This window comes from Poeciliopsis prolifica, unplaced genomic scaffold (assembly GCF_027474105.1).
Source record: "Poeciliopsis prolifica strain line A6 unplaced genomic scaffold, Auburn_PproV2 SCAFFOLD043, whole genome shotgun sequence".
In the NCBI taxonomy this organism is placed as follows: domain Eukaryota; kingdom Metazoa; phylum Chordata; class Actinopteri; order Cyprinodontiformes; family Poeciliidae; genus Poeciliopsis; species Poeciliopsis prolifica.
The window spans coordinates 3,048,843-3,071,502 of record NW_026562418.1 but is presented as its reverse complement, the minus strand read 5'-3'; the positions used below and the strand labels follow the sequence as shown (position 1 = coordinate 3,071,502).

Here is a 22,660-nt window from a genome sequence, read left to right as displayed (position 1 = left end):
GTACTAATGACTGGTTGTCATGGCAACGATATGCAGGTATGGGTTTTCCGTAATGTTTCTTGACGGATCCTCCCTGTTCTCAAAAAATAAAACCACTTTCTGTTTTATTCATTCAGAATAACATACAGGATTAACTGATTTTGAGTTCATCTATAATTTGTCTTTGAAGGTAAATAAATATGAATGTTTTAGTGGTTTCAGTGATATATTGTATTCATTTTCACACATCATTTAGAGAAGTATTTATTGGCAAATTTAGGCTAAAGAAAATAAAGTGTTCAGCAGCAGTTCAGTGTTTCAGCCTGACTAAGTGTCATAAACCCAATGTTTTTAAAAGACTTGAGACTTGACTTGCACTTCTCTCTCAAAGACTTAATGACTTGTGAACGTCTATTTTGTGAGCTGATGAAAACAAATGACTAAAAGTCCAAATAATTTCCCCCAAAGGACACGTGTAGTTCCTGTACATCACCAACTGACTACTGCTTTTTTATTATTTTTTTTAACAATCTTGAAACTATATTTAAAATATAAACTTTACGGGATCATTGTTATTCACTCGAAGCTAAATGGCAGGAATGAATGAAGCTCCTTGCCCTAAACTCATCTGCAATAAAACACTTTATTCTTTGAGACACATAAGTATACTGAAATGAGAATTCAGAGCATGCCTTTAGGCTGTTCAGAAACTCTTTAAGACTGAAGTTAATGCACAGAGGGAAAGAAAGAAAGAAAACAAAGAATAATCTCATATAAAATCAGAGTGAGAAAAAAAACAACTGCGAATTTAGAAAATCCAAATCTGCTGGTCGTGGAGTTATGTGGTTCTTAGCAGAATTAGCGATGCCCTTTTCATGTTTCACATTTTGTCACATTACAGCCATAAACTTCAATACATTGAACTGGGTTTTTGTATGACAGATTAGAGGACAAAATACAGTTAGGGCCAGAAATATTTGGACAGTGACACAGGTATTGTTATTTTAGCTGTTGACAAAAATATGTTCAGAAATACAATTTATATATAATATGGGCTGAAAGTGCACACTCCCAGCTGCAATATGAGAGTTTCCACATCCAAATCGGAGAAAGGGTTTAGGAATCATAGCTCTGTAATGCAGAGCCTCCTCTTTTTCAAGGGACCAAAAGTAATTGGACAATGGACTCCAAAGGCTGCAAGTAACTCAAAAGGCCTTTCCCTCGTTAACCTGTAATCAAGTAAGTAGTTAAAAGGTCTGGGGTTGTTTCCAGGTGTGTGGTTTTGCATTTGGAAGCTGTCGCTGTGACCAGACAACATGCGGTCAAAGGAGCTCTCAATTGAGGTGAAGCAGAACATCCTGAGGCTTAAAAAAAAGAAAAATCCATCAGAGAGATAGCAGACATGCTTGGAGTAGCAAAATCAACAGTCTGGTACATTCTGAGGAAAAAGGAATTGACTGGTGAGCTTGGGAACTCAAAAAGGCCTGGGCGTCCACTGAAGACAACAGTGGTGGATGATCGCCACATACTTTCTTTGGTGAAGAAGAACCTGTTCACAACATCAACTGAGGTCCAGAACACTCTCAGGGAAGTAGGTGTATCTGTCTCTAAGTCAACAGTAAAGAGAAGACTCCATGAAAGCAAATACAAAGGGTTCACATGTAGATGCAAACCATTCATCAATTCCAAAAATAGACAGGCCAGAGTTAAATTTGCCCAAAAACACCTCAAGAAGCCAGCCCAGTTCTGGAAAAGTATTCTATGGACAGATGAGACAAAGATCAACCTGTACCAGAATGATGGGAAGAAAAAAGTTTGGAGAAAAAAAGGGAACGGCACATGATCCAAGGCACACCACATCCTCTGTAAAACATGGTGGAGGCAACGTGATGGCATGGGCATGCATGGCTTTCAATGGCACTGGGTCACTTGTGTTTGTTGATGACATAACAGCAGACAAGAGTAGCCGGATGAATTCTGAAGTGTACCGGGATATACTGTCAGCCCAGATTCAGCCAAATGCTGCAAAGTTGATCGGACGGTGCTTCACAGTACAGATGGATAATGACCCCAAGCATACAGCCAAAGCTACCCAGGAGTTCATGAGAGCAAAAAGGTGGAATATTCTGCAATGGCCAAGTCAATCACCAGATCTTAACCCAATTGAGCATGCATTTCACTTGCTCAAATCCAGACTTCAGACGGAAAGACCTACTAACAAGCAAGACCTGAAGCTGCGGCTGTAAAGGCCTGGCAAAGCATTAAGAAGGAGGAAACCCAGCGTTTGGTGATGTCCATGGGTTCCAGACTTAAGGCAGTGATTGCCTCCAAAGGATTCGCAACAAAATATTGAGAAAAAACTTTTTTGTTTGGGTTATGTTTATATGTCCAATTACTTTTGAGCTCCTAAAATGTGGAGTGTTTGTAAACAAATGTGTACAATTCCTACATTTTCTATCAGATATTTTTGTTCAACCCTTTAAATTAAACGTTACAATCTGCACTTGAATTCTGTTGTAGAGGTTTCATTTCAAATCCAATGCGGTGGCATGCAGAGCCCAACTCACAAATATTGTGTTACTGTCCAAATATTTCTGGCCCTAACTGTATGACTTCTGGATACGGTTAAAGACTTCGGGATGATTAAATCTGTTTATAGCCTACAAGCATAACGTGTAGCAACTTATGTGAACAACCGCTTGGATGTATGTGGCTTGTGTATTTCGAAAAGGAGTGGCATGAATGAGTCTGTAAAAAGTTATGTTTGCGGTTTTCCAGATGTTTACTGAGGGAGGGTTTAAAACAAATGGTTGGCATATTTAAATTCTTGTTTTCATAAGCAAAGGAATTTCAAAACCATCTTGTTTCTTCCACTTCACAACGATGCAGTAAATTTTTAAGGAAATAGAACAATGTCTGTGACTTTAGTGTTAAAAAAATGTGAAAAAGGTAACGCCATTTCTTTTAAAAAGCAAAATATGCAGATCATGACACAAAATCAGTGTTAGACGTCAGGTTTTGGTGGCTCTGCTGTCTGAAGGACAGAAGGTTTCTGATTCAAATGTTGACTGCATCAATCTATCAACAATCAAATCACATCTAAAAACACAGGACGACTTTTCTGTCCTGCATTTATAACTGTTTGGTGTATTTGATGTTCCAATTGTAATTTTATCTGATTCTTGTAAGATGTTTAGGAAAGCTATACAAGTTAAATGTATTATTATTATTAGCTGGAATACCTCAAGTAACTGTTGCTTTTAGCAGTGCAGCACCAGGTATGATGCATGCAATGACATTAACAGCAGTGGGAAATTTTGCGTCTCAATAAAACCAAATATTTTTTAGGTGAAAGTCCAGAGGCAGGTGACTTTAAAGTCTTTTTTTTTTTTTTTACCTTTCCTTTTTTATTTTTTCATCTGCACTGCGGCTGGCAGGCAGAAAGTGCTTCAGCATTGACAGAAGAAACCGTGATTTAGATTTCCAATTTTAAATCCTTTTTAACAGCCTCATAACTTTGACAGAACTGACTATTTTATTGTATAGTTTGGCTGCCAGATGTCTTATGTTTTCTTTCTAACATATAAAAGCCAGTTTTCATTTCCATTCTTTGCTCTGAAATTACATCAATCTGTCATTGTGCAGCGAAAATATTTTTTTTGCAAGATGCAGGTAAAAAGTTCTACAGTTGAAATCATGTTCACAGAATAGAGGTCGAACAAGTTATCTGATTTTTAAAGAAATGCAGAGATTTAAGGAAGGAATTGTAACATTTTGGAGCTGACCCAGTTGGTTTATTTACTTGAACCTGACCCAGTTGGTTTATTTACTTGAACCTGATTAGGGTGATGGTGAAGAGGCCTTCCAACCTCCTAAAGCTGATCACCAAAACTAAGATTATTAATAGACAACATAAAATGTGAATACAAATTATTCAGAAAAGGTTTGATTACTGCAGAGTTTCCTATTAAGTATTTAAAAGGGTAAAAATGATTGTTAACATGCTATTTTCAATAAAATATAAACTTTTTGTAATTTAAGTTTCTGCAGTATTTTTTTTTTTTTTGGTCTAATTTCCGGTCAGATCCAAACCTCTTTGCTGAATAAATCAAAATCCACCAGAAGTGTCAATCATTTTGGACTTAATTGTACATCTTCAGAACAAATTATAATGAAGGTAATTTAGTTTTAAAAAATGCAGCAACTTACTTTTGTCCTTGATTACTGTAGCTGTTGTCGTAAGACTCGTACCCTTGGTCATCGTAAGCGGTTCCGTAGCCGTCGTCATAATCCTGAGGTGACAGAAACAATATTGACCGAGTTAGAAGAAGCGCAAAGAAGAAGAAAACAGCAACCTGGATTTGAAAAGAAACTCTAAACTCCATCTCCCCAAAGAAGTGACAGCGGCAGAACATGAACAGCTGTGTCACTTAGCATCTACTGCTGACATATCTTAGGATTCTGCCTTCAATTATAATGGGTTTGAAATTATGGCTAATAAATTACCTACTTGCATTTTTAATGCATTTATAGATATTGATGTTCTTGCCCACGAACTGCAGAGTGACTTGCAAAATATTAATAATAATTCTTGGTTTTCAGTCCCCTGCCCCACAAATCAGTGATTCAAAATCTGAAAATTGTGCAGAACACTAAAATTCACCACCCTTCATTAGTGCACACAGTCTGTCTGTGACTTATAAGCGCAGCTGTTCTGTGAAGGTGTTGGGGGCTTTTTGGGGAGCACTTGTGAACAAAACGCAGCAGACAGGTCAGAGATAAAGTTGTGGAGAATCTCAAGGCAAGGGTTATGTGTGTGAAACAACGTGACACACGCAGGAGGGGGCGCTCTGCTCCAAAACTCTATTTTTGCACTGAATATTTGGTGTGTGGTGGAAATGTAACTGTACGCCATCACCATGGTGAAACACAGTGGCAGGAAGAGAGCGTTGACTAAAATAAAATCATATTTAACTACGACTTAATAAATGTAGTCAGCTTCACTGACATGAATCACATCCCAATCCCAACAGTCATGTCTCTGATTTTAACAAGAAGTTGGAAATGAGAACCTGCTGTGTTAACGTGGTCTAATAGGGAATCATTGGGGAGAGTTGTTGATTAAGAAATGAATGAAAGGCTCTTCTACAAAGTATTGACTGGAGTGATCAGAATACCTTGATTATTAAAATACCTCAAGGAAAATTGATCTGCCTTGAAGCTTCATTGAATTATGTTTTATTATGTAGCGCACCGTGTTCTGCCCGGATCAGTATTTGTGGAGGGCAGCACTCTGACTTCCGCCTATGAGTTGTTGTGAAATGCTAGCAGCTTCACAACAATGAATGCTGCTAGCATTGCAAGGTGTTTTGCCAGGGTTTGGGGGACAAAAAAGGGTTGTCGAATTTTGCGGTGTGATGGAAGGTTACCGCGATTCCTCGGATAATCGTAAAAATACTCTAAAAAATATTCTAATATACTAAAATATTCTTTTACAACAGGCCTAGTACTGTTTCATGAAAACTGAATTTCTATGGAATATCTACTCATAGCCTACAACATAAAACCCCCAAATAAATACAGTACAGCTGTCAGTGGCTCTGGGTCGACTTCATACCAATACCTCAAGTCTTAAAGATCTACTTGTGTTTTTTACAGTCAACCTCATCCCTTTGCACTCCAACAAGAAGAGCATCAAAGTAAGTCAGTCATGCGCCCGCCGTAATTTGGGATAAATGGGACTTATGTTCCACAAAAAGTCGTCGACCCCAAGCGACACATTTCTCGTACCCCACCCTGCTCTCATTTCTAGGCTAATTCCATCTGCCCCTTATTTGTGTCCTCAAAGCAAATATCTACAAGATTTAGTAAGAAGGAGAAACTGTTCATCACCCACTTATTACAAAGGTTCTAATTCCTGATTAGAAACATGCACTTGGCAAATGAAGCCATTTGAAACCAGTCTTTTATCTTTAATCCTCTAAAAATGGAGTGTGTGGAACCCAGATGTAGTGTGACTTGGTTCAACAGTTGCTCAGATATTGTATTTCAAATTGGAGAGGAAGATGGCTGCTCTCCTCATGTAGTCTGTTACTTAGAAACCAGCTTAAATGACCTGACAGTCGTACTGGGTAGTTTGCTTTGGGAAGTTACTAGATTATTTATTTATGTCTTTTGTTTTTTTTTGCTTTTGCAATGTACATAATTCCAAATAGTAGTTTATTTAAATATTTGGTCAAAAATGTATTTTCTTTCAACATAACATGGTCACCATTTTGAAGTAAACAACCTCTTCAGAGTTTACTGAATCTATTCCTCAAAATTGTACAAGACATAAAATGATGCTGTATGACAATATCAATGTCAATAGGTTGTGTTAATGAAGTTTGTTCTCGTTAGAGAATCAAGCTAGCGTTCACCTTTTACATGCCAAGTAAGTTTGTTAAAGCCAGTTTTAGATCTATGTTAAGTTTTCATTTTGACTAAAACGTTGGTCATAAAGTCAACATTTACAAGTCATACGTCTAAACTGTATTAAAGTTGAGTCTGAACTCCCTTCACCAATTCCTTGATGATGATATTGGAGATTTTTCTAAAAACTCAATGATTTTTATGTTTATGTTCAGAAACTTATCCATTCAAGTATGACTTTGAGGTATTCAAACCCATACATTAACCATGTTGTCTCAGAACAGCTCAGTGTTGGATTGGTCAAAATAAAGGCTTGCATGAGGTTTCACTTAGGTCTTTTTGAGAGCCTTTGTGTTACCAACATGGAAGATGTTGTCTGCGGCCACTTCAGAAACATTTGACTATTTTTAACAACTGGGGGCAGAAACAGACCCTTGGTGAAGGACATTCGTCATATGCAGTTTTATTTCCTTTCTTACATGTCCTGCCTTTTGGAATTTCAGATATACCACATAGAGAAGTTGCTTGGTAGATGTGCCAGTGTAGATTTGCTCTTCAAAAAGTCTATCTGGAGATTGTATGATTGACTTTATTAAATCCAGAATAAAAGTAGGCAGGCTATATTGGTGTAGTAAAAACCTGTTTTTGTAAGATCTTCAATTGCTTTGATTATATGTGTGTTGTGTGTGTGTCTGTGTGTTTGTATTTGATTCTAACTGCACAGTATGAATTACAGTTGAGACTGTGAAAATCAACACCATAAACATGCCAAAATGCATTTTAAATCAAAACCATTAACAATCCACATTCCGTATCTGAAATCGGCTTAAGATGCATTAAGTTTGCAGAAGATGTTCTCCAAGTAGAGGTAACAGCAGATATTTGTGATGTAGAAATTACAACAAAATGCTACAAAATGCTTCAAATCTGTTGTCTCATGTCAGAAATGTAAGTCCATATGGAATTAAAATGAGTGCTTTTGTCAAAGGTATGCCTGGTGTTATTTATCTCCTTTAAAAAGTGCCTTGTTTCAATCTGCTTTAAAGTCAGCTCTATTATACAATACCTTGTGCAGCCTGGAACCAACAAGCGTGGCTGTGAATACTGAACGACAGGAATCACAGAGGCTGAATAAGAAGCAAGGTTATGTTACTGTAGGCGCATTTCGTTTTTTAATTACATTTTTCAGACAATGGAGCCGATACTGGACGTCTCTGTGTCTTTAACATAAAAAACAAAAATGTAAAAACCAGAGTCTCTAGCTGTGACAATATTACAGAGGACAAACATAACAACCTGACAAAAAAATAACAACTCTCTTCCTAAAATAGTGCTAATCTTAGCATTAGCACTACTTTATGAAGGAAGTTAGAAAATCTGAATTTTTAAACTTTATTGTTTCAAAACATTTTGAATCAAACAATATGCCCATTGCTATTCTGTATTTACTTAGAGATAACATATGTATAAAGTAGTCACTAATATATGGATTATCAATAAAATAAAAGCTATAGTGTCTGCTAAATAAGCAAGTCAGTGAATAAGTAGCACATAAAATCACTCCCACTTGACCAGCAAGCCTTGAAAACTATGTTGCATGGCCAAACTTCTGCTAAGAAGTAGACTACTTTAGAAAAATGCAACAGTAATGTCAGATTTCTACAGCTCATTAGAAGTAAAAGTTTTTCTGCTTCATTACCTTATCCTTACATAAAAAAGGCTTTAAGACAGACAATTAGTGACAACATATCAAGTTTCCAGACTGTCCAAACAATAAGTGAGAGCAAACTTTACAAAGACAATCGCAAAGTTTAACATCCGTGCTTCTTGGCTGCAGACGTAAGTCAGTTGATGTGTTAAACTCAACATCAAACGTCTGATTGTATTTAAAAGTCAGCGTTTGGGTGCTTAATGACCCTCTGTCATAAAAACGGACGAGCTGAAAAGGGGGGGCTAATTAAAAATAATGAGCTGCGTGGGCTGAAGTCAGTCCACCAACCTGAGCTACTCGTATCAGGAACCTTCATCTCAGCTCTAATGGCACGCTATTTCAAGTTTGTGGTCCGAGTATCAGGTCATCGGGGAGGATCCAGCAGGGGTCCTGCGACAAAGGTAGAGTTTCGACGCCTTCAGACTGCTGGCTTTCATTTGATTTTAAATTGGACGCGATGAAATCAATTTCCCACAGCAGCAGAAAAAGAACCACAAACCTAATCAAATGTGACTGTTTCATATGTGCGTTATTACATTCCCGTGCAGCGAGCAATTTCTTTGTAATTTACTGAAATACTGTGTATTGTCACAACACAAACTTTTCTTGTTTTATTTAATGACAGCATCATTAAGAGAAAAATGTTTAAAGGAAAGATAATAAAAACACCATTTTCCATCATACTTGTGTTAACCTTTAGGTTAACTCAATTTCTAACTCAATTTCTATAATATACTATATACAATAGTTCTTTCCTTGCATTATCACATATCACAGCCACAAATTTTAGTTTAATTGGACTTTTTTAACAGACCACCACAAAATAGCTGACAACTTTAAGCTGAAAAATGGTGTAGGTCATTTTAGTCAGGGAGGCGAACCCAATGGTCAATCTGTCCGACCTCTGGCTTTCCTTTGCATAGAGAGGAGAGTCTTCCAAAAGGACAACCAACATCTACCTGTGTGGTAGAATGACCAGATGGAAGACACTCCCTAATAAAAGCCACATGGCAGACTATCTGGAGTTTGTCTTGAAGGATTCTCAGGCCAGGAGAAACAAGATACTTTGGTCTGATGAGACAAAGATTGAATTCTTTGGCGTCATGTTTGGAGGAGACCAGGCATGGCTCATCGCCAGGCCAATACCATCCTCCCAGTGAAGCACAAATGGATTGAACTTATATAGCATTTCTCCAATCATTTTGACCGCTCGAAGTGATTTACACTAGAGTCACGTTCACCCATTTGCAAACACTCCCACATTTATACACTGATACGTAGATCAGAAGACAGTTTGGGGTTATGTGCCTTGCTCAGGGGGACATTAACATGGGGAAGCTGGAATCGAAGCTACAATCTTCCAGTCACAAGACAACTACTCTACCCAAAGAGTTTTCCAGGTACTTTCCAGATGCATGCTACATTGAAAATTAATGCATGCAAAGCAACAAAATGAGAAAGTTCAAAGGCTGCAAATACTTTTTACAAGGTTTAATTCATATTGAAGGGATTTCTACAACTTAATCTTGACATTTCAAATTATTTTATTTATTTACAGCCGTGTTCTACAATTGATTAAACACATGTTTCTCCTTAGAAGTGAGAGTTGGGGAATTTCTTCTATACAGAATAAGCTGCAATGTATTTATGTAGGGCTTTTACACAAAGAGCATTTAGATTAGCATTTCATTTATCCATTCAGTGACACGCTTACTGTGTTTGGTGGCAAGCTGCCATACACAACACTGCAGAAGCTCCGGGTTATTGAGGTTCGCCGTTTTTCTCAAGGACACTTTGACATGAGGACAGGAGCAGGGATTAAGACGGCAAACATCATCCGCCCGCTTTCATGTGTGCGTCGAGCTTTTATGAGTTTAGTCTGGGTGTCACATCAACAGCCGTAGAGGTGCATGCACACATCTTCATAACTGGGTATCAGAACATGAGCAAATCAGAATAACTTACACATGACACAACAACGACAAAAACGTTTTTACTGCTACAGGGTGAATTTATATTCCATAACAAGCCACCGTTGACAATTTTGTCATGAGTTTAGTTAGCATTACGAGATGAGAATATGGTTTTATTTCAACATTGGCAAGGCATTTTGTCGTTAAAGACATCCACATTGAATTTCCAACTGGTAGACGTGACCCATTGAGCTAAACTGGGCAATATAAACTTAAGTTCTTTAATGTTTTCTATTCTTTACATTCCTACAGTCGTTTATAAGGCCTTCTTTTTTAGGTCTGTTTGGGATTTGTTGTTAGAACCTTGAAAGTCAATGAGGCCATAACATGTCATTGACTTACCCAGCCACCGTGTGAGTGGTAGAACCTCCAGTCTCTGGATTCAGTCAACTTCTAATGTCGGTGTTGAAGTGAGATTACTCAGCTTTTACAAATGTGTCATATTTTACTCAAAAGCGGTAAAATAAATAAAGAAGAAGACCACAAGCCAGCAGAGCTCAGGTTTTACTAATGTTTGTCAAAGAAGAGGAATGCATGAATCCTATTCTACGGTGCATTACAAAAGAATTCATACTGCATGAAATTTTTTGACGTCGCAGCAACCACAAACTTCAACATAAGTTTGAATTATTATCCTGTGACTTGCCTACAAAGAAAAGCCAGACTTTAAGTGATTGGAGTGTCTCTGAAAGCAATTCTGCTAGTATTGTCACTGATCCTCAATTAGCATCTATGGTGTTGCAAAGATGGTTTCTTCTGTGTGAATATGTGCATATTAAAATGTATTTGGTGTTTAAATTACTAAAACAGGCAAGTTTTAGAGAATTTAACTATTTATGAGCGTTTGTGGATCCTAACCTCCACAGAAGTATATATACAACAAGGTTTGTATCGCGATTAGTCTGCCACCATCTAGCGGCCAGAGTGCAAACAACACTTGGTTGGGATTTTTCCACTGTTATCCCAACACATGGCAATGCGATGGCAACAAAAGCTAAACAATTTTTAACTTTCTCGTGTCATGTTGCTAGCCTGCATGTGCACAAATTTTGCATGGATGAATCTCGCTGGTTGATTGCCTGGAGCAGGGCAAGATTTTGTCGCTTCATCGCACGAGGTCCACAGGAAATCAATGGAAAGGGAGCGACGAGTCGAACCCATTAAGCTGCATTTGAAATACTTTGATTATAAACCACCATGGACTGAAAAGAAACATATCATCATAAATGAAATCATGATCTATGCCTTTTAGACTGTTTACTTTCCGTGGTTACGCCCATATGTCAATTTTTAACATGCCTACATTTCATTTTTTTATAAAAGCAAAAATGACCTCAGTCTGTAAGGGACTAAGATTTATTTTAACAATACTGTATTGTAGTTTAATAGAATATTGTCATATTCCTCGATGCGTATGCCATTTGAGCATGGCCGAGAGAAGCTACTCAAGTGTTGGTTAGGCAGGTAGACATCCTAATAAATTTTTAGTGCAAGCTGAGGTTCATTACTGGTATCCAAGCGCTCTTTTCGTCTCACTGCTTACTCAATCTGAGTTCTGTCCAGTTGCATTGGAAGAGGGTAGCTTGCATTAAGTGCCACATTAAACTTTAACAATGGCATGTTATTGCCATTTGTGTGAGCAGCTACTCTATAATTGAGTTACAAGCAAGCTGAGCGGAGACACATGGCTGGTTTATAAATCACAATGGCACATTCAAAGTTTTACTTCGCCTATCCGTGGCATGGAAAAAGCCCGTTTTAAAATAGAGCGCAGACAGCCGCCGCGGCGCGAGTCGAGCTATTATAACATCTGATGTGTTTGCATTGGGACACCATTTACTCAAAATATCTCGGAGCAACAGCAATGTGTTTCCAGCACTAAAGAGGATTATTGTGACAGTGAAAGGGGTAGAGGGGAGGGGTTGATGAGACAGAGGGGGGAGAAAGAGAGCAGCCCCTAAGTGACTCTTTCATTTGTATGCCAGTGCATGGCTGAGAGGCGTGTTGTTAAAAGATAAGGACTGGCCTCTGAGGCCGCTGAAGACTAGCAGAGGGTCTGGCACCGCATGTTACAACAACAGTATCACAGCCGCTCCACTGTGCTCTACAATACCACTGTAACAGATAGGATGCCACTAACACTCGGCGCGGGCTTTTCAGGCGCCGGATTTGCTCCCTGTAGCCTGTGCTAAATCTAAATGAGTTCAGCAACTCGCTGTCCTCACATCATAGATGTATTATTATGAACCGCACACGCTTGGTAGTCAGTGATAAAACCTCAAAAAGGAAAGACGGGTGGGTTCAATTGCAAACAAAGTGAGCAAATTAATCAAATGAAAAGGAGAAGGAGAAAGCTGTACGTCCCAGATGACTAAATAATGACACCATCTGCGCAAAGAGAAATGTCTTAACTCACTACAGCTCTGCTAAACAGAGCTCTTATCTACTTCAGGACAAGGGCAGGACAACCCCCATGAGACACTGTTCTGTGGAGAACAAATAATCCAGCAGTTTCTTGCCTCAGCCATCAATCTTGATCTACATTTTCCCCACAGTAGCTACGTGTCATTTATTCAGCTCGTCTTGCCAATGCATTTCAAAAAGCTGAACAGGCTGGAATTTGCTTGAGCTTTCCTGCTTTAGGGGTAGAAATAATATCCACGCCAAGAGACCGCGGAGGCCAAAAAGCTGGCCCCATGCATCAAGCTGAAATATCGCTTCCTCGCGTAATGCTTGACAAATGTCTTTCCTCCTGCTATTTTACTGCCTTTTGCTTTTGATGTTAGCTGGGTTGTAAATAAAGTCTCCTGATGTCTGCCAAGTATTAATCCATGTCATTAATGAATTAGCCCTGCGGAAACGCATCTGCACACTGAAAAGCATCAATCGTCACCTTCTGTCTTGCGTTGTGAATCTTTAAGGAGGCCTGGGGGCTAGCCAAGCTGACATCGTCAATGCAGAAAGAGCATTTCCAGTAACACCTGTGCATAGATTAAATTTGGCAGTTGGAAGAAATATTAGAAAGTTTAAAGGAGTGTAACCCTTACAAATAAGACTAGTGTAGGACCCAAGGTCTTGGGGTCTCTATGACAACCATTAGACATGTTCCTGCCAGGAAAGTAGTGTCTAATCGGAAAGTGTCGCTTGTCAAGATGTAGGAGCTTTTTCTGAAACTACACTGTGGTATGATGAGATCAAAAGTCCTTTGGATCACACTTGTCAATCTGTGAAGTACATTGTTTATAGAACCGACACTGATTGGTAGTGAGGGGGTTTAGCAAGACCTTTAAGTTTTTTGATTCCTCCTCAGCCGCTAGTTAAACACTCGTAACAAGCATAAAGCCGGGGGCAAGGAGGGATTTGCTGAACATACACAGCACAGACAGCAGGAGCAAAAGCACAGTCCGCAGGTGCAAGGAGAGCAGAACCACCTGATGAGCTTTCAGGGTCGGTCTAATCTGGGAAATAGGTTATCTGCCAGATCCTGATGCAGATAATAACATGCTGAGGATGGCAGACAACTTTTCTTGTATTTTAGCAAAATATGCAGGCTTCTGCAGAGCTGTCTATTAATTCTAGTTGTTGGGGCAAAGGTGTGTCTAAAAGTTGCAGTTCATTGACTCTTGATAACTAGAATTAGAGAAACCTCATATAGAAACTATGGGAGGAATAATCAGGGACAAAGTGCCCTATCCTATTGGAAAAGAATGTGTTGCAAAGTATTAATAGAAAACTCAAATTTGGTGGAAAGTTGATTTTCTACTAGGATTACAATCCATAACTTTAAGGCAATCCGATAGAACTCACACGTAAATCACTTAACATTATGATGGCATTAACTGACCTTTGGCCTTCGCAGTCTAATCCCTAAAAGGTGCACTCAGTAATTCTGCTTATGCTATACAATAGGTATAAGAAAAGAAAAAAATTCCACAAGTCAACCTGATTAAATTCAACAACAGGACCTAATAGCTACCACTTAGCACAAAGCAATCAAAGACACCCCACAATTTCTCTGTCAGTGTCCAGACTGCCCAGAGATTCCTATTTCATTAAGAAAGTCATTTAACATTGTGGTTGATTGCATGAGTCAAACTCTTGCTTATATTAGTCTGTAGAAGAGCAAAGTGCTTTTTTTGGACAAAGATTGTCATAGTTCTTAGTTTTTCTCACCAAATGTAGCATAACAAAAAGTTAGACAGATCTCTAAAGGAGATCGTAAAGCCTTCATCCTTGACTTTCTTTCAACAGTCTGAACTAAGGTAGCCACCATGTTGCTTCCAAGTTAGTCTCTTATCACAAACAAGTAGCTTTCATTTCATTAGTGAATAAAAAACTGTTTGGTCAAGAAAACTGGCCAAGAGTCCAATCTAGAAATGCCTTAACCTGACAGGATCATAGAGAGAAGTCTTATGACCTAAGAAGAAAAAGTATTAGACCAACTAAAGCCATTTACCGGTACAATAATTTCGACACTTTGGATCAGCAGAGCAGGCTGATCAACGAGTCTGTCACATTGGTAGAAAGTGTAAAATAGAATTTGGAGGCAGGCAACATAAATATTAAACTGTCTCGCGTCCAAAGAGAGGTTAGGGTTAAGGGCAAGGGCAAAGATTTATCACATGTATAAAGAAAATGTGTATTCCAACTTGTTTCTTTATTATAATTTAGGTTATCATTGCTCACTCCTGGAGTGAAACTGAAAATCCTGAGTATATCCTTTCACATTTCATGGCTGATTCATCAAAATGACTTTGAGAAGTTATACTAAAAAGATCTTTAATGAAAGCATTAGGAAATTGTTGAAGTGGCTAAGCTTTAGTAGAAAATCCTGATAAAAAATAATTAATTTCTTTCAGCAGTTTTTACAAATCACCAGCTTTTGTCCATTTAAAAAGGTTTAAGTCTTATCTTCACTGGCTGGTCTTGCTCCTACACCCACTGGCTGCAGCTTCTTCATTACACTATCGAACATATTTTCCTAACCATTACATCCAATATAGATTAAAGTGACGTCCAGAACAATGTTAATTCAATTAACAATGTTGGGATCTGTGCAGAACAGGAGCATTGGTGGGAAGAGCTTCAGGGGGAGTAATGGATTTATGCCTCAAAATCAAGCAAATTTTCACAACTCTTACAGAGGATGACCAAATCTGGAGGATTTAGGATAAACAAACGCAGCGCACATGCGTCATGCACTTCTTGGTTTTCTGACTCTGAGGAATTAACCTTCCATGTGATCAAAAACAAACAAACAAAAATTACACATACTCTATCACAGATAGCCTCTGCTCCTGCTATGAAGCTCCCTTACATCATGTCCTATATTGACAGTTGTACAGGCAATATGTCATGCAGCCTAATTTCCAAAATGAGAATTACATCATGTTTAATCCTTCTTCAACAGGATTAGCAGCAGGTAAGACAGAGATCTCAAGCACCTAATGAATTACATTAAATGAGATTTGGCTGCACTCGCGGTTCACCACTGTAGACTCATGGGAGCTTCCAAGTCTGGATCACAACATAATAACATCTGACTGAATTTAAGTGAATTAATAAACTCAAATCCATCTAGAGTGCGTACCAAAAATATTCACCCATCATGATGTTTTTTGTTGCATTTATGCTTCACATTTTATTCAAATTTTACCAACACAGCAGAAATAAATATCTTTTCCCAAGCAAGATGACTTAATAAATTACACAACTATGTCTACTCTCACTTTCTTCTTTCTAAAAGCAGGAGATGCTCCAACTTCTCCCAGAGCAGGAATGCATCTCTCAGTCAGAAATAACCAATTGGAGCGAGGAGGAGGGTCTTAATGTTGTCAATTAAGCTTGAGTATGCTTCTCAATGTGCTAATGGAAGAGAAACAGCTTAAACATTTTATTCGCTGCCACTGGTGGCTATATATACTAACTAACTTTAGCATTCATGGTACACTATGTTGTGGTGAATCAGCTGCAGCCCAGCAGACAGGAAGAGGAGGGGTTTTTATTAAATAAAGGTCACATACTGCAGCTTTAAGAGGAAAAAGGCACTTTCATATGATTATGAGAATTTATTTGATGACACTGTGCAGCAAAAAAAAAAAAAGAAAGAAAGAAAGAATGACAGCAATAAGTTTCCGAGCAGCTATTAGGCTTTGACAAATCAAGGATGGAAGGGGAATAAAGGAGCATCTCAGGAAGAGTCTATTTGTCTTCATATGATGGAGAGCCCACATCCTCAGATAGTGATGTATTCATACAGCACAAAACAACTCATTCAGCAAGTAATTTGCAGTGATGTGGGGAAATTTATCATGTGGCAGATGTTTTGGGGAAGGGCGGGGGTCTGTCGCCCCCAAGCAGACACACAGGTGCAGGTGTCAGGGGGATGCAGTTTACAACTGTGACAATGATGGCAAACAGCTGGTCCTGGAGTCGTTCCCTATGACCTCTACGCATTTGAATCACAACCCTTTGAATAAACCTGTCACATGTGGTTAGGTTTGGGCTGCTGGGGCAATTTCCCAGCGCCGGCCACCCCCTCTCTCCCTCCTGTCTGCTAAATGTGCTGCGCTGGTGCCGGCTTCTCCAGGGAACTCGTCCCGACAGTGCAGACTGTTTGTGCTGCCGACGGGTTCACAGGAGAGTGCAGGTGAGGTGCATGGCCGCATCGCGACGGCGGCTACAAAAACCACCAACATGTTTTTTATGCAACACGTTTTACCTAACAGGACAAGAAGTGAAATATGGTGATGCGTTTGGGGGCATGCACTTTTTAAATTGACCTCTGTCTGGCTCATGATAGATAACCTACAGAAAACCTTTCACCTACATTACACAGACATAGTTGCTCATCATGAGTTGGATGTAGTCTGGTAGCTTCCACAATAAATCACCTCCAGCATCAAAATCATCAGCAAAGTATCAGTGAAACAAACTAATGCTTTGGTTCAGTCACATGACATTGAAATGACGAGAAAGAGAAGCTAAACACATTTTTACATATGCGTAGAATATGAAAATGATGATGTTGACTGTAACATGGTCTGTGTTGGTGACCAAAAAGAGCTTTTTGAACATTTTTTAACTGTAATGGAAGAGGTCTAAAGGCCATTGGAGAGAGAAAAAAAAGCAGCGAAGTTCTGCTAAGAAACTAAAACATTTTCTAGAAAAATTTGAAAAATTCTGAGTTTGACAAGATTCAATTTTGCTGAAAAAAAACAAACTACAAAATGTCTTATTTTAATATCAAAAAATTTCCAGAAAAAGAAAAACAAACATACTCAGAAATTTCTGAGCTTGAAAAGTCAATAACTTTACAGGCTTCCAAGATTATCCTGGAAAGTTTTTGAGGTCAATTATCAAAATGTCAGATTTTCGTTTTCTAAAAAAGTTTGTGATTTTTAAAATCCATACATTTTCAAGATATTTCTAAAAAAAAAAAATCTGAGATTAATCTCAAAGAGTTTTTTCCTTTAAGTTTTAAACTTTTGAAGCTCAGAAATTTCTGAGTTTTTTTTGGCTGAAATTTACTCCTTTTTCTTCCATCTACAATGGCTCTAATTCACCGTCATAAATAAGAACTGATACTGTTGTGCACTACTTTAGTGATGAGTGATAGCACTGCAGTAGAATTAGCTGCTACTGTCCAAAATCAGAGCTTATTTTGGCTGCCAGAATACTTACATATTCACCGTATGTGTCCTGCACTATGGGTGGAGCTGCCCTGTAGCTAGCAGCTGGAGGGGCGCCTCTGGCTCTTTGGACTCCTCTTCCTCTGGAGGATGGGGCCCGACTGGGCGGAGATCCTCGTGGCGCCGCTCCTCGGGGAACTGCTGCATGCAGCGGTGGAACTCCTCCACGACTCCTGACAAGACAGGCAGCAATCCTCCGTGTTTGAATAACGAAATTAAAGATGTCAGATCAGAGAGATGATATACTCTGAACTACTGGAGATAGGAGGAAGCAAACAGAAGCTTCCACATTAATCTGCAGCACCGCTGTTAATACCGCTTTTATTGCAGTGGCGCAAAAATTCAACCAGGAAAACCATATCACTCAGGAAAAAAAAAATCTCATATTAGGAGTTAATTGTTTTTAACAAATTACAAGTGGCACAACTGTCAATGTTCTCGACAAGACTGTGGGGAAATTAATCTTAGATCCTAGCGAGTCCAGGAAACAGCAACAATATGTTTAAGAGGTGTTTTACTTCATTATTTTACCAGGAAGTCCCTTGAGATGAAGGTTATTATTCAAAGTAGACCTGGCCAAGAAGAACATTAGTGCATATTGTTTTAAAACAATCATTTAATTCTACAGACAAGAGTAAAAAGCTATGAACCATACATATCCACATCTAGACTGTGAATACTCCATGGATGAGTGTGACATTTCGGGGGTATGATAACCTTGTGAAAAGGTTAGAAAATCATGGTACTTGCACAAAACTGAAAACAAAAAATGAATGGCGTGACCTATATATAAATATTTATTAGTCATTTGAAATGGAAATTGTTATTGAAATAATAACATTTTACATATTATCCGTACATATGTATGCTTATTTTGACTTTCAAATGAAGAGCTATGGAAAACTTTAGAATTAAACACATTAAATTAAGTAGTTTCAAACTTTAAGTGTTTATTGGAGTATTTTCCAGGCTATCTGTACTAGCCTGAAACTTGCAGTGTAACAGAAATGGGATTGTAATATGTCAACTTTATTTTAAAGTGTTGTAAAATGATGTTGATGCCCTTGGAACTATTTCCAAAGAGCCAAACGTGTTTTTTTTATATCAAGAGAAACATGTCGTTGCCTTCTTTCAGCTAGTAACTCAGCAAGGGAAAGGGGAAGCAGCTTTATGATGTCTTAACAGTTTTGAAGCTATATTTCAAATTTAGATACTTGTCTTAGCACTTTTATACCTTTGTCAGATAGATCGCGAACAGGAGCGATCTTTCTTTAAACAACCTGGAAATTTAAGGCTGACCTCAAACGCGATGGACGTTGTAAGATGCTTTGGGTTGGTTTCACTTCCAAAGTTCCCAGGACCTTTATTTGTGGGTTTTATATCAATAATTTATTGAAATACTGGTCAATTTTATTTTAAAAAATCTGCTGGCTTCTGCAGTAAACCTCAAGTTGGTCACAACTGAGTCAAAACGATAATGACCCACAATAATTGGGTGTGAAAAACAAATACTTCTTGACATATGTTTTTTCCCCCTCACTAAATAAATATACTGAATTAAAAAATGTGTTTTCTGTCAGAATGTACGACCGTCTTTAGGAAAGCTTTTATTTCAAGACTGTTTATACGTCTTTACCAGAGATGTCAACGTTTCGAAGGGACCTTAACATGGTGTCCAAGGCGTTAGAAGTTATAGTTATAATTAGCACAAAATGAAATACCCATTGCGTCCCACATATTCTCGAGGACATTCTCTAATTTATCTATTTTGCTGCCTTTGCTGCCTCTTCTACCTCCACTCGTGTTAGTGATTTCCTGCTTTGGCCGGAACGACTCAACTAAATCCAGAAGAGACGAATATGATACGGTCGGCAGGCAGGTTATAGGTGTAGGAGGAGAGAAAGGAACAGCGCAGGCGGAGGGCATGTTCCTCCAGTCGAGAAAAAGTGAGTCATATCCATTACTCAAAGCCGCCATGTCTTGTGGCTGAATTGCTCTCCTGTCTATTAAGAAAAATGTAGATGGAGAAAAAAACTGTTATTTCTATATGCTTTATGTTCGGTCCTTTTTGTCTGCATCTCATGTAAAAAGTGACGCCTTCAGTGTTGGAAAGTAATTTAAAGAGGCACTACTATCAGAACTAATTCATGCTTCATATATTCAAATGCAATACTAAAAATGAAAATTTGGTCTAGTGTGTTCCCTCTTCTCCTGATTCTGGTTATTTTTCAGGACATTTTGTCTTAAATTCAAAATATCAGACAAATTATAACTATCAGACAATGATAGATTAAGTAAATATAGAGAGCAGTTTTAACATAATGTCATTTATTAATTTAAAAAAAAAAAATCCAACATAATAAACCTGGCTCTATGTGAAAAATTAGTTCCATATGTCAAATCCTTAATTAATTGCAACTAACCTAATTTTTGGGGAAATTGAGTTCAATTTCACAACCCACAGATTACTGCCCGACCTGGACAATGAAGAAAGCCTCTTAAGTCAGACTACATCTTGATGATCCAGGACTTTTGTAAAACTGTTGATGAGATATAATGGGAATTGTTCCATTATAATCAGAGAAAAACTGACATTCGATCAATGGCATAATGGTTTGTTGCTGTATTGCTGTTTCAGCTGTCAGCTTGTAGCCTTAAGCACAGCACACTTGAGTTGTACAGAAGGACAATAATCAAAAGTAAATCAGCAAGCCCAACTTTCAATGGCTAAAAAACAAACCAATGCACTTAGCTATGTATCCTAGTCAAATCTAAATTTAATTAAAATAGTGTGACATTAACTGAATTAGCTCATTTATGGTCAAAAACTTTCCAATGTGGCAGAATTTAAACAATTCTATATTGAGTGGTGGTCCAGAGTTCATCCATACAGTGATTGGGATACTTCACAGGATAGTTGTAAAGTGTTTATGAGGTAGTTAGTTTTTTAAAGTAGGACCAGGTTGGTTTAGCTGTAGAGTGGACCCTCGCATATCGCTGATGCAGGTTTACAAAGATTTTCTTTTTATAGGGTATATCTAAAACATTCAAAGGGAATATAGTTAGGGAAGGTAAAAACCCAAGACCGACTGCTTCTTAACATGCAGCTGGCTTGTATTTGCAAAGGAGCCAATCCAGGAGCACCATTTATTTTCCTTAGCACTGATTATCCCCAAGAGTGGAAATAAGGACGATTGTAGCTATTAGCTTTAGCAGTGTTGGTATGTGCGTACTTATGCATACGAAAGTACACTAGGTGTTTGAACTATTAAAATAGGCAGTTCAATGTGTTTTCAGAGGGGATCTCAAGTAAAATACAGTTGGGTATGGACCCTAACTTTTCTTTTCCCCTTTAAAAACAAAAAGCAGTTTTCAAATGATTTTAAGACTCATTTCATTTTTGTCTGATGTTTAATTTCTTTAATGACCTGAATGATCTAAGCAGAAAAAAAGCAGCAAAAAAAAAAAAAAAAAAAGACAAATCTGTATGGGGGTGAATTCTTTTTTATAACCATTAGTATTTTTCTGTCTTCATTATTTTAGTAACCAAAATAATGTCACTCTTGGACAGAGTCTCTTAAACAAATTAAGCAGCCCAGACTAGCCTGCACTTTGAATGAAGAGAACAGCAATTGCAAACTGCTCTTTTTGGGAATCAAAGGACTCCTGACCTTGTGGTTTATTAAAACGTTGCATGAGCTCTTCGCCTCAGCTGTCTTTTGAAAGCAATCGTCTGATCTGAAGCAGCAGCAGAAAACCACCAAGGTTGCCATCCAGACAAATTGCTTTCTATGTTTTCAGCAGCTCTCCATGCGTCTGCGGTGAAAGATCCCATATATGGGAGAAGAGCTACATCGAGACAGAGAGAAACTTTGACGTAATGTCTAATGGGGACGGCGGGAGATGTGGATAAGAAAAGTAGCAGCTCTTCTTTGAAAGGAAGGACTTCCCTTTCAGTCACAGCCCAGGGAAGAAGGGCAGAGATGAGAAACTTGATCAAAATTGTGCATTAGTGAGCGTGAAAACGTCCTGCGTGGGAGCCTGCGGGACCACAGAGTTATAACACTTAAATTAGGCATGGTAAATGCTAATTACAGCATAATTCAAAACACTGCCAATTATGCTGTAACTCAGAGCGGGATGAGCGCGTCGTCTTAGTGACCTTGTTTATCTCTAAATCGTATGAGGGAGAAGTTTCTTTCATAACCAAGGAGAGAAAACAAACCCTTAATATTATATTTTTGCTTCTTCAAAGCGCAGCAGCAACACAGACCACAGTAAAATTGTTAGACTGCATACAGAATCTGGACTTACCATGAATACTTTAAGATGTGAGAGGGTCAAAACCCACAGAGAACGGTTTTGAATTCATGCAAAAGCAGGATAGTTTTCTAACTTAGTGTAATCAGCTGTTTCAAGGTTTCTTTTGCACTAAAACATTGAGAATTACGAGATACCAATATCAGATTGTGATAAGTTGATACAAAGTGATGCAAAGCTAGTAGTTGTAAAGTTAAAAAAAAAATCATAAAACCAACAAAAAAGGGTGCATAACTGTAAAGTAGAAGGAAAACATAAAATGTTTTATTTTTAACATTTCTTTAACGGTAAAACTATAAAGTCTAATCTTCTAAATATTGATTTTGAAATATTGCACAACTCTATTGAACAATTTTGGAAAAAATTAAGAGGCCACTGCAAAATTATTAATTTCTCCAATTTCACTGTGTGTATATGTATATATATATGTGTGTGTGTAGGTGTGTGTATGTGCGTGTGTGTGTGCGTGTGCGTGTGCGTGTGTAAAATGCACATTGTTCTTTTATTCTATGAACTATTCTATGTCTCAGAAATTTCAAGCAAATACAATTCTGTATTTATTTGCAGAAAATGAG

At 38.1% G+C, this 22,660-nt stretch overlaps 1 protein-coding gene across 2 annotated transcripts in view; it reads right to left on the bottom strand.

The window, feature by feature from the left end:
* The window catches only part of khdrbs3 (KH domain containing, RNA binding, signal transduction associated 3), a 161,567-nt gene that overhangs the window by 28,772 nt on the left and 110,135 nt on the right, over positions 1–22,660 (bottom strand). For both annotated transcript variants that reach the window (XR_008607732.1, XM_055055874.1), the window contains exons 6-7: positions 17,758–17,938; positions 4,189–4,271 (exon numbers count right to left, since the gene is read on the bottom strand). Coding sequence is in view for 1 of the 2 variants with exons in the window: in XM_055055874.1 (XP_054911849.1) it covers positions 4,189–4,271; positions 17,758–17,938 (264 nt within the window). In the remaining variant the exon portion in view is untranslated. The remainder of the gene's footprint in view (positions 1–4,188; positions 4,272–17,757; positions 17,939–22,660) is intronic.